The 17,495-nt window shown below is 43.0% G+C and overlaps 2 protein-coding genes across 3 annotated transcripts in view; one reads left to right on the top strand and one right to left on the bottom strand.

Annotated features, from left to right (window-relative positions):
• Nucleotides 1-6,698, bottom strand: LOC108432842 (retinal cone rhodopsin-sensitive cGMP 3',5'-cyclic phosphodiesterase subunit gamma). Of its 2 annotated transcripts, XM_017706955.2 has the most exons (5): nucleotides 6,550-6,698; nucleotides 2,338-2,491; nucleotides 1,869-2,064; nucleotides 735-775; nucleotides 1-616 (listed from the first exon to the last, which is right to left on the bottom strand). In XM_017706955.2, the coding sequence occupies exons 3-5, from the start codon at nucleotides 2,042-2,044 to the stop codon at nucleotides 540-542; spliced, it is 294 nt and encodes a 97-aa protein (XP_017562444.1). In that variant the 5' UTR covers nucleotides 2,045-2,064; nucleotides 2,338-2,491; nucleotides 6,550-6,698; the 3' UTR covers nucleotides 1-539. The 2 variants fall into 2 exon arrangements, with proteins under 2 accessions (XP_017562444.1, XP_017562445.1); XM_017706956.2 differs by lacking the exon at nucleotides 6,550-6,698 and having other exon boundaries at nucleotides 2,338-2,555.
• The window catches only part of arhgdig (Rho GDP dissociation inhibitor (GDI) gamma), a 66,364-nt gene continuing 54,592 nt past the window's right edge, over nucleotides 5,724-17,495 (top strand). Inside the window, exon 1 of the mRNA XM_017706954.2 lies at nucleotides 5,724-5,799. The gene's annotated coding sequence lies outside the window, so the exon portion shown is untranslated. The remainder of the gene's footprint in view (nucleotides 5,800-17,495) is intronic.

The following is a 17,495-nucleotide window of genomic DNA, read 5'->3' as shown; positions in this document are numbered from 1 at the left end:
TTCAAGAAGACCTGACATAAGAAGCTGTTGCACATTAAGGCTAAATCTTCGAGACTAATGCAGTCACCAGTAATAAAAGGGAAAGCATCCTTTACAAACATCTATTCCAACTCATTTTAACGCAGGAATGTTTTTGAAATATACGGTAGCAGGCAGCATGGACATCAAACGATCTCTACACATACGGAAATGCAGGGTTGCACCAGACACGACGAGTATTCTAGTTCATTACTGTGTAGACCAGTAAACTTCACCAAGCGCAGCAGCGTGTTAAAATAAAACACTCAGGCTACCTGAATCAAATGAAACCATACTGACTGATGCCTTGGACTGTTACTAGTGAATTAAATCTACTGACTACTGACTGTTGGGTCATTCCACCCAGGCTACCAGCTCGCTGTCCTGTTTAGGCACACGTGGCAGGACCGCGAGCCAGAGAGCCATGATAACTAGCAGCGTCCCTGCTGGAGGACAGGGTCGGAGGCTGATCTACAGTAAGGAGTGGAGGTGAACGGTTCAGAGTGAACAGGGTAAGGTGGTCAGATGATGCCGTACTGAGCCAACTCGTGCAGCTCCAGGTGGCTGAAGGCCTCCCAGGGACACACCACGGTGTAATCTGTGAGAGAAATGGACTCGAGTCAGCCAGACGTCACAGAATAGCCCTCGGCAAGAGGGCCTGAAATGAAGCCATGTGAATAAGTGAGCTGATTCCTTCTGTCCTACACTGTTCTTACCGGTTCCGAGACCCTCCATTCCAGGGATTTCATCTCCAAATCTAAAGGAGAGAAGAAATAAAAAATGAAATATTTTGTGATGGTGCCTGGCGATGGACTGGTGACCTGCCCAGGGTGTTTCCAGCCTTCCACCCATTGACCGCTAGGATAGGTTCTAGCTACCACACGCATGACCAATGAGGATAAGCTGTGTGTGTGTGTGTGTATTTTGTGATGAAGCTCAAATCATGTGACGTCTCACATTCGGTGGACTGGCAGACATAATTTGGACGTAGCCTGACCGATTTTCTCTGTTTCTGTCAGATGCATTTAGATCGTTATATAAAATGTATGATGATTTGTGTGAAAAAGTAATGGCGACCCTAAAATGCCCCAGCAACGCCTGCGAGCAGCATTTCTTACAATTTTATATCAGTGTTTTACATTGTGGAGGAATCTGAGCCTATTCGTCTTTGCAGCACTGCTTCAATTCTGACATAATGCTCATTTTTTGAGCATGAATAGCTCATTTGAGGCCTTGTCCCAGCTCCTCTGCCGGGGCAGACGCAGGACTTTGACAAGGGCACTCCAAGCCATTATTCACATCTCTTTCCAGCCGTTCAGGTGAGGATTTGCTTATCTGGTTGGGGTCATTGTCTTGCTGCATAACCTGATTATGTTCCAGCTTCAGTTCATGGACAGATGCCCAGAATTCAGAGCAGAATTCACGGTTCCTTCCATAAAGGCCTGTTGTCCAGGTCCCGCGACAGCAAAACATCCCCACAGCGCCGCACTACCACCACCATGTGGATCCACTATTGTGGATCAGGATATGAATTTTAAAGAATGAGCTACAGGTTCTCTCTGATATTATGTTACATATAACAAGAGGGTAAATATTTTCCACAGCGTTATGTGATCGTGGAAGTTGTGATCGGAGGACACAGTGTCCAGCTCCAGTTCTAGAGTTTAGTCCAGCACAGTTTAGTGATTTCCCTGCTCAAACAGACCTAATTCAGACCATAAGTTACTGCGTTCCTGGGTCATTTCATAGTGACTAGGTTTATATCAGGTGAGTTTGAGCAGGAAATCATCAATCTGTGCTGGACTGCAACCCTCCAGGACTAGAGTTGATGACCCCTGCTCTAGACCTACCCTTTAACTCCCTTCTTGGGTGGTTTGCTCTTGAAGTGCCTGGTCATCCTCTGTTTGAACTTGGGTGGTCCTCTTCTGGGAGTGGTGGGCCCATTGACTGCTCGTGTGGGACAGCTGGACACGTCGCTGACGCTAATGCTGTTGCTGTTGCTGCTGCTGCCGCTGCCTGAAGTCATCTCTGCCCAGTGTTTACGTGCTGGACAAAGGAGAGTCACTTTACACCGATATATACTGAACAAAGTAGTTACTGAATTGTTCATTGTAGATACTGAGTAATTATTCATATTTACTGTATAATTCATTGTAGATATTAATAACTCAGAGTAGATAGTGACCAGTTTGTAATGGTTACAGATCTGTAGCAGAAACTGAATAATAAGTCTTCAGATTAACTGAATAACAGGCAGTTCAGGAGTTTAGTACGAGTGCTGACTGAGCCGTAGGGAGCCAATGCAGTAGGTGGTCTTACCCTGGTCTGTGTGGCGTTGAGGAGGAGGTCCCTGCGTGGTTGTTTAGTGCTGCTCTCTCGCCCTGCCTCTCTCACAGTGTCTGAGCAGGTAGAGACCCCGGGTTTAAATACGCTGTGGCTGGACGGTGTTTGCGTCAGCGGCCTCCAGCAGCAGCTACAGACAGAGGGGCTCAGCTATCACAGCCGGACATGACGGAACACAGCGGATTACACCTCACACTCCACGAGAGAGAGAGAGAGAGAGAGAGAGAGAGAAAGAGCAAAGAGGGAGAAAGAGAAGGAGAGAGAGATGGAGAGAAAGGGAGAAAGAAGGGGAGGGAGGGAGGGAGAGGGAGAGAGAGAGCATGAAAGAGATAAAGAGAGAGAGACAGAGAGGATGTACCACTAATAGTCTTCCTGCCACTGAGATGAATTACCCCTATTAACCCCTAGTCGCCTCCTGGCGGGTACCGTCCAATCAGCGGCCTAAACAGCCTTCAGCAGTTCTTCTGCCCAGCCTGCCCGGCCTGCCCTGCTGCGGCCGGACAGTACGTAACATCACAACCAGTGAAGCCCTTTCAGCTTTATGATTACTGTTATGTGTTTGCTGTAAATAATAAGAATAATAACAATAAGAGGAAGAATGTTGCAGATGATAGTTAGTGTTGCATAAACTGGTTAGATATTGATTTATTTAACGACAACAATAACTTTAGTAAAATTAATAGCGTAATATTTCTTTAACTAGGTAGTTCTGGATATAATCCAGGTAAGTTTGCAGTACAAATACCAAATGCCCAACAGGTTCTAGATATGTCCTAGGTAAGCCATACAAATTCCATAGTACTGTGTAATTATTTTGGACAAAAAGTACAGAATAGTTATTAAATGAAAAAAAAAATACACAAATAATTTACAGACAGCCTTATGTAGTGTGAACCTGTTTATTATGAATTAAGCTAACTGAGTTTAGGCTGTAAAAGAAAGCAGTGGATCTTACTGTGGTTTTACAGAGTTCCTAAAATTTAGACCTACTTAAAAATGCAGAAAAATATAAAAGTGGATAAAATATTTAATTACAAACTGAGTTTTAGACCCTAAATTTAAGTGTCAGCCTTATAGCTTTTGATAAAAAATTTATCAAATGTATTATTACAGCTTTAATTTAATCTTTTAATGTAATAAACAGATACTTAAGGTGTTTTGTTTAAGTGACCACACAGCGGCAACACAGTGGACACCACCTGTAACACCAGAGCAACTGCCTAGCAACACCCTAAGAACCACCTGGAATGTCATAGCAACCACACAGTAACACACTACCATTTACCTGGGATGCCAGTGTAACCACCTAAGAGCCATGGAATTCTTCAGTAACCTAAAAAAACTTTAGTAAGCAAGACTCTAGCAACCACCTGGAATACTACAGTAACCAAAAAGCAACAGCTTAGCAACCACCTGGGATACCACTGCAACCATCTTGGAACATTGTAGGTACCACCTAGAATACCAGAGCAACCACATAGTAACGCTCAACTGGTGTACCATTACAACACCCTAGCAACCACTTGGAATACCACAGCAAACAGCCACCCCCTAGCAACCACCAAAGATACCATAGCAACTATCTAGACACATTCCAGTAACCCTCTAGGAACACCATAACAACCACCTGGGAATCGGTTAAATTGCACATTTACTCTGCATTTACATTTCAAGTTATTATTACCGTGGTGATTAACAACAACAACAACAACAACAACAATAATAATAATAATACACTAAAGGTTTTTCTCATTTTAGTATCCAGGCTTTTGTACATGCGCACCCACCCAGGTCGTCTGAGGAGACCCTATAAGCTCCTTTACTGGAGAGCTAATCTTCCAGAGGAGTGTCTGAGCGCTCCTCACGTTCTTCATTCCCTGCGCTCGTCTTCCCCTGTGCACTGTAGACAATTGATGTACCATGATTCCCTTTTTATTGAACTTATAAAGCTTAGATATTATTCATTTCCATTCTTGCGAATAAAATGAATGGAAGCCCAAAAAGGATTTATTGTGACCAATAATACTGAAATATAATGACCCCCCTCTACACACACACACACACACACACACACACACACACACAGACACCCCAGTGCTGACCCCAGACTCTCTCCGCACTCCTGCTTTATGTACTGTCCTGCAGCTGGTGAGTGACCAAGATGCAGTGAGGGTCTCGCAGTGAGGGTCTCGCAGTGAGGGAGTCTGTGCTGTTATCCTTTCCTCTAATGCACTTACAGTTCATTCTCTGCTCAGATGTGACCGATGCTGGTTTACGCAGATCACATTACTGACCGGAGCCACCAGAACCTCTTACACCCACACCAGCAGGTCCAACAGAACCGCACAGGAACACCGGCAGATTTAAAGATGACGACGTCTTTTCCAGGGACAGCCTGCATGTTTCGACAACACAATGCAAACCACATGACAAAGTGATGCGAGTGCTGGACTGGCCAGCCTGCAGTCCTGACCTGAGCCCCATAGAGAATGTGGTGCATTTTAAAACACAAACCACGACGACGACACACCTGTAAACCTGCTTACAGGACGCCTGGGACAAAATTACACCTGAAACGCTTAAACCACCCCTTTTTTCATCATAAACCTTTTAAAAATGCGCAATTTATTTTGTACATTTTGAATTTGAAATGTAGTTATGATGTGCATACAAATTAGACATTATATATATATATATATATATATATATACATATAAACATACATGCTTTAAAAACTTTATATAACATGCAGTTAACAGGTATGAGTAGCATATGCCATCCATGTAGGAATAACATTAATGAATAATTATATGTTGTTACATTTACACACACACACACACACACACACACACACACACACACACACACATATATATATATATATACAAATTTATGAGTGAAATATATGTGCCATATTTGAAAATGGCCAGTTTCAAACAAGTGGGCATAGATGTCAATATAAGCCCTGTCAGAGACGCTATTCTCAATCTGTCCACTAGGTGGCAGTAGTACAGCAAAAGAGCCTTTTCAAATCAAACAGTTGAAAACAGAAAGTCACATTAATCTCCTGTATTTATATATATATATATATATATATATATATATATATATATATATATATATATATATATATATATATATATATATATGTGTGTGTGTGTGTGTGTGTGTGTGTGTGATATATATATATATATATATATATATATATATATATCTATATATATTTTTTTTTTTCCGGGGTATATAAATATGCCGTGTTTTCCCCACCCGTATTCGTACAAGGCGTTTGAACTCACGCGGCCTCTTTGTCGCTCCAGACAGCCAATCACAGCACGCAGGAGGCGGGGCTTGTCCGAATGCGGGTGGGAAAAAGCTGCCGCGCACCATTCGCTCTGCTATTGAGAGACCCAGAGCAACAAGTCTGAACAGCTCGAAGAGGTGAGAGAATTTTCTGTCTTTTCGCTGTTAAATTCACCAACACGGTTACTTGTTTTTTAATGTGTAAATGAAAAGTTATCCGGGACGGAGAATAGGTGGAGTTTAGAAAATCTTTGAAGAGTTTATTCAATGCAAAACCTCAACAACTTAAAGAAACTTCTGTTAACTTTACTTCCCTTCCAAACAGCTTCTTCAGGGGTCCTTTAATAAAGAGGACGGTTGTAGTTAGAACCTTGAGCTCTGTCCAGAAACATTCGCATGTGTAGAACCTTTTGAAAAAGGGCTCTTCTGCTGACATAGGTTCTGTATAGAACCATATACAACACATTCTCCATCAATCTGAAGAAGCATTTCACCATACAGAAGGTTCTTTGAGTGTCCATGGTTCTATATAGAACCAAGGACGTTAAAAGGACTAAAGCACCCTTGAAGAACCGCGCATTTTAAGAGTGTAGAACTCAGGGTTATGAATAGAACCTTTCTCTTTCCTGAGAAACCCTTGAAGAGGCTTGTTTTCCTCGCTGCACTGAGGTCAGATGATTCAGAACTGTAAACGAGTTGCAGTAAGAAGTTATTAAAATGACTTTTTGTGATATTAGTCTGAATGGCAGTGGAATACAACACTCCTGAGAGGTTAACTGCAGTTCATATCTAGGAATTTTGCACTGCCCGTCATTAATAATGATAATAATATTAACAATAATAACGATACAGCTGCATGTGCATTTGGCAGCATTCGTTATTACTAACCAGGCTGCTCAATGCCACGGCTAACCACATCCTCTTAATGCTGTTGAAAGTGGATCCTCTTCTTGCTGTGCAAGTCTGACTGATTGGCCTCTCCTCCACATAAATTTCCTCTTCTCGGCTTGTCCTTTAACACAGATGAAAGACTGAGTGGACACTAAAACAGCAGCTTTATCAGCTCCACTTACTGTATAGCTGCACTCTGTAGTTCTACAGTTACAGACTGTAGTCCATCTGTTTCTCTGATACTCTGTTACCCTGTTCTTCAGTGGTCAGGACCCCCATGGACCCTCACAGAGCAGGTACTATTAGGTGGTGGGTCATTTCCAGCACTGACGTGGTGGTGGTGGTGTGTTGCGCTGGTATCAGACACAGCAGTGCTGCGGTAGTTTTTAAACACTGTCCACTCTATTAGACACTCCTACCTTGTCGGTCCACCTTGTAGATGTAAAGTCAGCTCATCTGCTGCTGCACAGTTTGTGTTGGTCATCCTCTAGTCCTTCATCAGTGGTCACAGGACGCTGGATATTTTTCGTTGGTGGACTATTCTCAGTCCAGCAGCGACACTGAGGTGTTTAAAACTCCAGCAGCACTGCTGTGTCTGATCCACTCACACCAGCACAACACACTAACACACCAAAATCACATCAGTGTCTGAGAATGACCCAGCACCCAAACAGTACCTGCTCTGTGAGGGTCCATGGGGGTCCTGACCACTGAAGAACAGGGTAACAGAGTATCAGAGAAACAGATGGACTACAGTCTGTAACTGTAGAACTACAGAGTGAGACTATATGGTCAGTGGAGCTGATAAGATGGACAGTGAGCGTAGAAACGAGGAGGTGGTCAGAATTTGTGAGTGTGTGGACGTTTGAATTGCACTGCGCACGCCTGACGGTTAGTATTCGTGTTTGAAATGTTCTCTTCCTCTTCCTCTTCCTCTGACGTCGGTGCTGTACAGGCCTCTCCTCTGTCCTAGCAGCTGTGGAAGTCGTCGTGCATCACAGCGCTTTACTCGCCCGCGTTTCAGAATGAGTATCATTCCAGTAGAGGATGCGTCGTTTTTAGGTGTTAGTGTTGACTCTGCGCTCGTGACCTCTGGGTTTATTAGCCGTGCAGCTCAGTCGTGCCCAGCACTGTTCATTTAGAGGACTCATATCACTGAGAACCAGTTGTTTTCCAATTCAGAATTTGATTCAGTACAGTATGATACTTGATTCAGTACATTTTACCATACAGCAGAAATAAGCAGCAGAAAGAAGATGCACCTTATCTTAAAGGGCCCATATAATGGAAAATCCCACTTCCCTCACTTTTATTCTGGAATGAAAGAATTTGATTTGAAAGTTTTGAAGTGGTCTGCTTAAAGGTTGCCTTAAATGTACCTAATTTAAATGGCTCAACATGAATAAAATATGTTACATCAACATTTTTTTCAGTATGGTCACTAGTGAAAGTGCCATTTTTCAGTTTTTGGCACATTTTAAAAACTGTTACTGCCCTTTACATTGTGCGCAAATTTCCTGATGATTGGACCAAAGGAAATGGTCCGAAATTACTTGGAAAAAATTCTGGTTCCATTGACTTGCATTAAATGTGGAGTAGGTTTTTTCCTTCTCCTGTAAAGTGACCATTTTGGAGATACGAGGTTTTGTTCCGACAGCAGCGATATGTAGAAACTGCATCGCCAACAGCCTGATTAAAATGTTCAGGGTTTTTTTTTTTGTGATGTCATAAAAACCCAGCACATTTACATACAGCATATCCACCTTGTCAGCCAACACAGCATTTTAGCCCCGCCCATTCACACTGAAGTTATAAGGAATGTTTTAGCCCGGACTGCTGTTTGAATGAACCATAGCCAATCAGACTAGAGCTCATTTGCATATATCAGCCCCCAGGGCCAAAGAAAGGACGGGAGTTGGGAAAAATAACGAAGTTTGAGGGAAGTTGTCGACTATGGGCCCTTTACCAGTTAATTTGAGGGGGTCTCAAGTGACTTCAGGCTGGACATTTCCTTGTTTTCCCGCCACAGAGACGTTGTTTTCATGGTTAATTGTCCACGTCACTTGTACAGGCAGTGGACTGTACTGCAGTCTGTGAAGGATATGAAAGATGTAATTTCAACAGGCCAGTTTTGCGGTATTGCATGTGGCGACCGGCCCTGTGAGTGGAATCGCTGGGCATGTGTGCAGCGAAGGCGTTTATGACTGAAGTGATATGCCTCCATCAGCAGTATAAGAGAATCTATCGCTCTCCTGCTGAAGCCTCAAGAGGATCCAGAAATAATGGGCGTTTTATGAAGCCTCATTTAACAGCGACTTGGTTTAGAGGGCTGTAAAACCAAAGAGTTATTTTTTTTGTGATGCCTCCGAGCTTCGTGTTGATGAGTGAGGTGGACGACAGACGTCACGACTTATTAACGCATCACAGAGTGGACGAAAGGCCTGTGGAAGTTCTATTGAATACATTAGTAGGCGGGTCATGCATATTCATGTAAAATATAGTGAAGTAATTGCTTGTTTTGATGATTAATTGGGGCCAGACATAAAAAATTATAGCCTTTAAAAAGTAACAATTTGTCATCATTTATATGACCTATATATATATATATATATATATATATACTACGTGATCATTTTCCAACCTCTCTTTATTCCAAGCTGCTTTTGTTATTGTGCCTTTTAGACTGATATATGTAATTGAGGTCTGTTCTCATTGGCTGGGTCTTTAAAAAGGCAGTCCAGGCTGAAACACTCCTTATAACTTCAGTGTGGGCGGAGCTAAAGTGCGGTGGGCCGAATAGGTGGGTACGTAAATGTGTAGGTTTGACATCACAAAAACAATTCAGATCAGGTTGTTTCTGCTTATGTTGTGTTCCACATGTGGTCTGTATTGGCTGGAGAGTAAATGGTATGTTTTGAAACCTTAGCAGCGTTTATACGGCTCGTTCTACAGAAACGTCCACTTTTCTATCCATAGGAGTCACTGGTGCTACTGATCGTCATCGGTGTTCCACATAATAGAGGAAACACCGGTGACGTTTTTAATGATCAATGCATTTTACTGTTACAGAGCATCAAACCACACGCTGTCCATCAGGGAACGTCCACTAAAATATGGAATTTAATCCATTTGGGTTTCTGTTTTTTCACATTTATCTCAGAATAAAGTCGGTCACACCAGTGACGTCAGCTAAAAGCTTCATATGAGATCATGAGCTGAATGAGAAGATCTCTGAGAACTGAGAGACACAGTGGACTCACCATGAGCTTTTCTCCATAGATCCTCAGACAACAGGTCAAAGGAGGTCGAGTGACGTCATCGGCGTGACTTTTATTTCAAAATAAGAGACTTTTTGTTACACAGTAACACCAGTGACACGACTCCTGGGGACTTTCATTATATATTTTATAACATTTAATTGGTGTTTGTTTTCTTTATGTCATTTAACTTATATATTTCATAGTCATGTAGAGATTATTGCAGTTAAAATTGCAGAAAAATGTTCTTTCCTTCAAAATACGGCCTCAGCCTTCACACATGACTGTGGGTACGAGCTCTTCTGTGGTGGTTGGAATTCAATATAATTGATTTAAAACCTATTTTGCTAAATTGAGGCTCAAGAAGGTGCAATTGTTAAAATAACTTATTGTTTTATTTTAAAATATAAATAAATTATAACCCTAACATGTTTTTTCAAGTGTAATATATCTGTAAACACCAGGGACACAAAAATGGACGTTTCTGTAAAATGACCCATTTACAATATCAAGCTTATTTTTTGAAAAAAGAAAGAAAAATTCAGTTTTCCATTTAAAATATCAGCATTTTAATTGCCAGCTAATCGCGGCAGATTCATTTGAATCAGTGTATTTTTTAATCGAGTAATCGTGCCAGCCCTGCCAGACACGGGCTGACGATGTTACTGTGTTTGGGTGTCTAAACAGGCCAGAACTGTCTCTGTCTTCACAAACAAACAGGCGTTTCTGAGACGCGCCCCCACCCCTTCCCCTCCGAAACACGCCGTAGTTCCCACACGGCGTCCGTCAGCCACAATGCCTGACAGATTCTGAGGAGGAAGTCGTGCACATTACTGGCAGCTCTCGATAAACAGGACCTCTGTTTATTGATCGAGGCGGCTCTTTCACTTCCGTCCCAGGGCGTTTCTCAGGGCAGCGGGGAAAAGGCTCAAGTGGCAGAGCGAGGCCACCCGAAAGCCCTGCTTACACGACACGTTTGATTGATTTACTAAGTGAAGACAAGTAAACACGTCCTCTACTGAGACACACGTGAATGTGACATCTTTCCGCTCGTTTTAAAGCCCAGTTTCTACTTACGCCGAGTTTAACACTGGAACTCAAGTCAACTATGAATTTCCACAATTTCCAATATGTTAAACTGAGCGCATGAACTATAATAACTAATTAAAATTAAATGTGCAGCAGTGCGCCTCTGTAGAGGAAGTGTTCACTTACTTACACTTAGAAAACCTCAGGTTTAGCCCAGCCTTCTGAATACAGCCGTGAGTGGACGATATGGTAGAAGTGCAGCATCACGATTAGGGATCATCATCAAATTGTTTGACCACCACTTAAAAACTGCTACAGGAGAAATAAAACTTAGTTACTGACACATGCAAAGGTTTCGGCTCCCCGGCCACTTTTCACACTGTTGCTGCTTTTCTGTGAGAATAAGTTGCACTTCATCAGAGAACACACTTCTGCACACCTGCACACTTCTGCAAGCTTCTGCACACTTCTGCACGCTTCTGCACACTTCTGCACAATTCTGCACACTTCTGCATGCTTCTGCACGCTTCTGCACGCTTCTGCACACTTCTGCACAATTCTGCACGCTTCTGCACACTTCTGCACGCTTCTGCACACTTCTGCACAATTCTGCACACCTCTGCACGCTTCTGCACGCTTCTGCACACTTCTGCACAATTCTGCACACCTCTGCACGCTTCTGCACGCTTCTGCACACTTCTGCACACTTCTGCACAATTCTGCACACTTCTGCACGCTTCTGCACGCTTCTGCACGCTTCTGCACACTTCTGCACACTTCTGCATGCTTCTGCACACTTCTGCACACTTCTGCACGCTTCTGCACACTTCTGCACACTTTTGTTGAACTATAACCCATTGGAAACTGCACATTTGAAATTTGTCATTATATATTTATTTTTTCCAGTATGTACAGCCAATAAATAGAAATGGTGCATTAAAATTTTAACATGCAAGTTTGTTCCTTGTAGAGGATGGTTGGTTAGTGTAGTGGGTAACACCTCTGCCTTCTATGCTGTAGACTGGGGTTCAATCCCCACCTGGGCAAGCACCCTACACTATACCAATAAGAGTCCTTGGGCAAGACTCCCAACACCACCTTGGCCTCCCTGTGTAAAAAATGATCAAATTGTAAGTCGCTCTGGAGAAGAGCGTCAGGCCAATGCTATAAATGTAGGATCTGGAAGCTTATTTTACATAAATCCACAAAACATGTCATTTATCTTTATCCCTTACAGTGAAACACTAACAATTTAAAGTTTTACTGTGCCTTTAAGAGTGGTCAATGTAAATGAGCTCTGTTCTGATTGGCTGGGCCTCATTCAAAAAGCAGTGCATGCTGAAACGACTGCAGCGGTACTGGGCAGGGCTGAACTATATGCATACATCAGTTTAATTTCCATATATGGACTGTATGGAGTGGAAAATGAATGATAGCTTTAAAAAGAATATTTATGTACTGCTATTAAAAAAAGGTGATTTTGAAGTGAAAACAAGTTAACGGGTCTTCTTTTACTTTAGAGTCCTCTTTTTAATAAGGCTATGTATTCAGGAATATTGATATTAATAAGGAAAAAAGAACTTGTAGAAAAACCTTCCCATTTTAAAACTGTGCTCAGGTTTTTTTTACATTTTTAAAGGCCTCAGTACGTCTGAAGTCACACTTTTGTACTGAGTTTAGCTAAAATTCACACTATATGCCACTAATTGCTGTGTGGAGTTGTACGTTGTGCAGCCCTGGTTCACATCAGTTTAGCACCATGCTGGTACACAGAGGCCGTACTGCTAGAGCGCCGGACCCCCAGAGCTGCTCTGCGGTGAACTTCAAACAGCAGCCGCATCTCACATCCTGTTTGTGCAACAGTTTCCAGTCAGTGGAGGAAGAGACTCTCAGAACATCGTGTTTTAAGATATTTGACTGCACTCTTAGCAACAGGCTCTTTACACCGGTCAGGCGTAACGTTCTGACCACCTCCTCGTTTCTACGCTCCCTGTCCACTTTATCAGCTCCTCTTACTGTTTAGCTGCACTTTGTAGTTCTACAGTTACAGACTGTAGTCCATCTGTTTCTCTCGTCTTGCTGAAATAAGCAGGACGTCCCTGAAAAAGACGCTGCTTGGATGGCAGCAGATGTTGCTCCAAAACCTGTATGTACCTTTCAGCATTAATGGGGTCTTCACAGATGTGCCAGTTACCCCTGCCATGGGCACTAACAGCCCCCCAAACCATCAGAGATGCTGGCTTTTGAACTTTGCGCTGAAAACAATCCAGACAGTCCTTTTCCTCTTTGGCCCGGAGGACACGACATCCATAATTTCCAGAAACAGTGTGAAATGTGGACGCGTCAGACCACAGGACACTTTTCCACTCTGCGTCAGTCCATCTCAGATGAGCTCGGCCCAGAGAAGCCGGCGGCGTTTCTGGGTGGTGTTGATATGTGGCTTCGCTTTGCATGGCAGAGTTTTAACTTGCACTTGTAGACGGAGCGACGAACTGAGTTCACTGACAGTGGTTTTCCGAAGTGTTCCTGAGCCCCACGCGCTCGTTTATAGTGATCCACACTGTCATCAGGTGTTCATCACGGAGCCGTGGAAACGCGGCTGTAACTCTTCACACCTTAAACTGGACCATTAGATCTGTAGAACATCCTGCCGCATTCCAGTGAGCAGCTCTACCTGCCTGTACCTGTCAGAGGAGCGTTGTAATCCTGCTGTCCACAGTCCAGCGAACATTTACTGAGTCTTACAGTTTCCCCCGGACCACAAAAGTCATCACCATAATCAGCCATAACTGATCGTTTAACCCCCAAAAATCGCAGCTTATTCCAAAAAGGCTCATTATTCCGTATCTACAGGGACTAATAAGTTGTAATAAAGCTTTGGTCTCTGGTTGTTTACAGGGTTTGACTATTGACTAACCACAACGCAGAAATGACCATCTTTTCAACATTTATGAAAGAGCTGCTGACCTTGGCATCACACCATGAAGGTCACTTGGTGTCTTCTCTATGGTCCTGCCCACTTTTTCTTACAAGCATGTCAGAATAAAAGTCCTCTGTTGCTGGTTGCGCCGTGTCCCATTTGAGAAAGTCATAACGGACCAAAGTCTTGCAGTTTGTTGAAAACGTTTTCAGGTGTCAAACATGAGAATCACCTCAGAATATTTCGTTTCAGGTTCATTTGTACGACTAAATGAGCGTTGTTAATTGTTCATCTGCACATGTGGTCACATGACGGTCGCACCACTTGACACTTAGATTTTGTGAGGCCTGAAATGAATTTCACTTTGATGTACTCGATTAAAATGATGCATGTTATGTAAAGTATGAATATGTTTTAAAGGATTTGGACACAAAAAAATGCTTGTTAAGTCGTTGCCTCCAAAACGTGTTTGTTGTCTGAAGTTTGGTGCTTTGGTTTCGGAGCAACGAGGCTAGCAGGCAAAGGCAGCAGGTAACCCACAAACTGTCCAAGTCCAAGTCTGTTTAGGATTCCTTAACAACTCAGTTTGAAAGGCCGTTTCAGGCAGCGTCTGATGGCAGGGCAGTTTGCACAAAGCTAACCTAGCAGCTATAAAACTGGCTAATTCCCAGTTATTACCACCTGTTTGTTCTGGCCTAGTGCATGGCCCACACACTGTAAAGGATATGGCCCGAATCTGGCCCCAGTCTGGACCCAACTACATTGTTGGTCCACAACATTCACGGCGGAATTTTCCCACAAATGTAGACACAAGGCAAAATGGGATGAAGCTGTCCAGGATGTGACCTTATTCTGGCCTGCATGCCTAACGTCTACCTGCAGTCAGCCGACACTCACATAGGAAAGGCAGAATCGGCCCGAAACTGTCTGCTATCTGGGTTGTAGTTAACAAACAAAGGCAACTTATAACCCACGACATTAACAGCTTCAGTGCAGAACTAAAGCAGCAACCCAAACATGTCTCAGCTGATCGACTATGTTAGGCATGGGGGTGGGGGAGGGGGGTTGTAAAGGTGATTGTTCACCAAATTTGAATTGCTGCTGTGCAGGTACGTGCAGGTCTGATGGAATGTGCAAGGTGAGGCCCATGAATGCCAAGTATGTCAAAGCATGGTTGCCCTGAGGGGCATTTTAAAGGTGTATTCATATGGATACATCACTATATGTTCTACTAGCACTGCCTGAGTTTACCCGAGTGACCAGAGTCTAGTGCAAATGCAACACTGCGATATTTACCAAATATATTACAGTGAGTTTGATTCCATACAGCAAGTTTCAAATGTACAACACAGTAAAGAAAAAAGTATGCGCGCAGTTTATGATGTTGAGTGGCTTGTAAATCGATATTTAAAACTATACGAGCAAATCGCTGCTGTCGGATCAAAACCTCGTATCCTTTTTCAGTTTTTGACATCATGTAAACTTACCTGTCACCCTTTACATTGTGTGTAAATGTTATGATGAATGGATCAAAAGAAACGGCACAAAATGACTTGGAAAGACGTCTGGTTCCATTGACTTACATTGAAAGTAAAGTAGGTTTTTTCCTTCTCCTGTAAATTTACAGTTTTGGAGGTACGAGGTTTTTTTCCGACAACAGCGACATACATCAAAATGTGTTTAAGTCTTTGTCTGATAATATAAGGATACTGAGACTATAAAGTAATGCCACAGGTCAACTAATGATCAAACAGCAAGCAGATAAATATCAAAATAGTAAACAGCACTGCTGCACAGTTTTCATATTTCAAGTGTAAGTACAGAGTAATGTGCAAAAAACACTTAAGAAATGAGGGAAAACCCGACAGTCAGATTTTCACACAACGTTTCACCCTGAAACAAATATCATCCTGTTTTTTATCATGTGGTCATACTGCACACGCCCTAGAGGCACAGGTGGCGTCCGATCACGGCACCACACTGGAGTTCTCTGAGCTCCTGAGAGCGACCCATTCTTTCACTAATGTCTGTAGAAGCAGTCTGCAGGCCTAGGGGCTCGGCTTTATACACCTGTGGCCATGGAAGTGACTGGAACACCTGAATTCAATGATTTGGATGGGGGAGCGAATATTTTTAACAATATAGTGTATGCATGGCACAAAACCTGAGGGAGCTGAAGTGATGTGGATCATTCTCCATTTGGAGGGGAAACCGTGTCATAAAGGTCTTAGGGCTTAAAAAGGTGCTTAAAATATGATTGACCTAAGATTAAATAACACTTTTCATTTGTAATTTCTCTGATTCTCCTTTTTCGCCGTTTCATAGTCGCTCTGCGTCTGTAAAGCAGCTCGTCACAAGAAGAGCTTATTTTACATTTTCACACAGTATTTTCTGCTCTATTCAACTGCCTCTTTGGGTTTGAGGCTCATCAGAGAGGAAACGTCTCAAGGCATGAGAAGGCGAGTCACACTCACTCACTATATTTCATTAATTTATTAATAATTTTGTTTATCAGGCAGCTCAGAACGTCTATGGGTCACCGGTGTTTGTGCTTTAACGGCCGAGTAATTAAAATCTTGTCAAAATAATGCCGTATATCATTTTTATTATTTATCACTGGAGTCACCGTCACTGGAGTCACCGTCACCGGTGTCACTGTCACTAGAGTCACCGTCGCTGGTGTCACTGGAGTCACCATCACTGGTGTCACCGTCGCTGGTGTCACCGTCACTGGTGTCACCGTCGCTGGTGTCACCGTCACTGGAGTCACCGTCGCTGGTGTCACTGGAGTCACCATCACTGGTGTCACCGTCGCTGGTGTCACCGTCACTGGTGTCACCGTCGCTGGTGTCACCGTCACTGGAGTCACCGTCGCTGGTGTCACCGTCACAGGAGTCACACTATAGTCATACAACACCAGTGACTGAAATGTGCTTGGAATTAAGGTCTCCTTGTGGCATGTGTGATAATAGGAGATATTAATGGACACATTAAGATTATTTAGTTTTGGGGTGAAAGAAATGCATCCACCTGAATTCCCACTCCAAACGGAGAACGAGCCACATGTTAAATAACAACACGCTTACTTTCGTTGCCTGTTCTAACGCATTCCGTGTTCACGGTAACGCAGAGGATGTCGTCTCCAGCCGAACACGCCGTGTCTAGTTAGAGACAGAAGGTGTTGCTTTTCAACACTTCTGTTTTTAGATTGTAACAAACCATGACGATGTAAAACTCACCTTTTGAAAGAACGCTTCACCAAACAGACAGAGAGAGTTTTGGAATATCGCTGCTGTCGGATGAAAACCTCATACCCCCAAATCGGTGACTTTACAGGAGGAGGAAAAAACCTACTTTACTTTTAATGGAAGTCAATGGAACCAGACGTCTTTCCAAGTCTGTTTGGGCCGTTTCTTTTAGTCCATCATGAAATTTACACACAATGTAAAGAACAACCGGCTTTTCCAAACTAAGTCAAAAACTCAAAAAAACGTGGAGGTACGAGGTTTTCTTCCGGAGATCAGAGATAGCAAGAAAGAGAGAGACTCCAAACAAGAAAGAAGAGGGAGAGAAAGACAGAGAGGCAAAGAAGTGTTGAAAACGAAAGAGGGAGATCCAGAGAGACAGAAGAGAGAGAGAGAACCCCGATATATAGAAAGATGAGTGAGCAGCAAGAGAGAGATAGTAGGATGAGAGAGCTGCAGACATAGTAAAAACGAAAGAGCCAGGTTGAGAGA

Source organism: Pygocentrus nattereri, chromosome 14, assembly GCF_015220715.1.
Source record: "Pygocentrus nattereri isolate fPygNat1 chromosome 14, fPygNat1.pri, whole genome shotgun sequence".
NCBI lineage: Eukaryota > Metazoa > Chordata > Actinopteri > Characiformes > Serrasalmidae > Pygocentrus > Pygocentrus nattereri.
The sequence above is the reverse complement of the archived record's forward strand: the minus strand, read 5'-3'. Positions and strand labels throughout refer to the sequence as shown.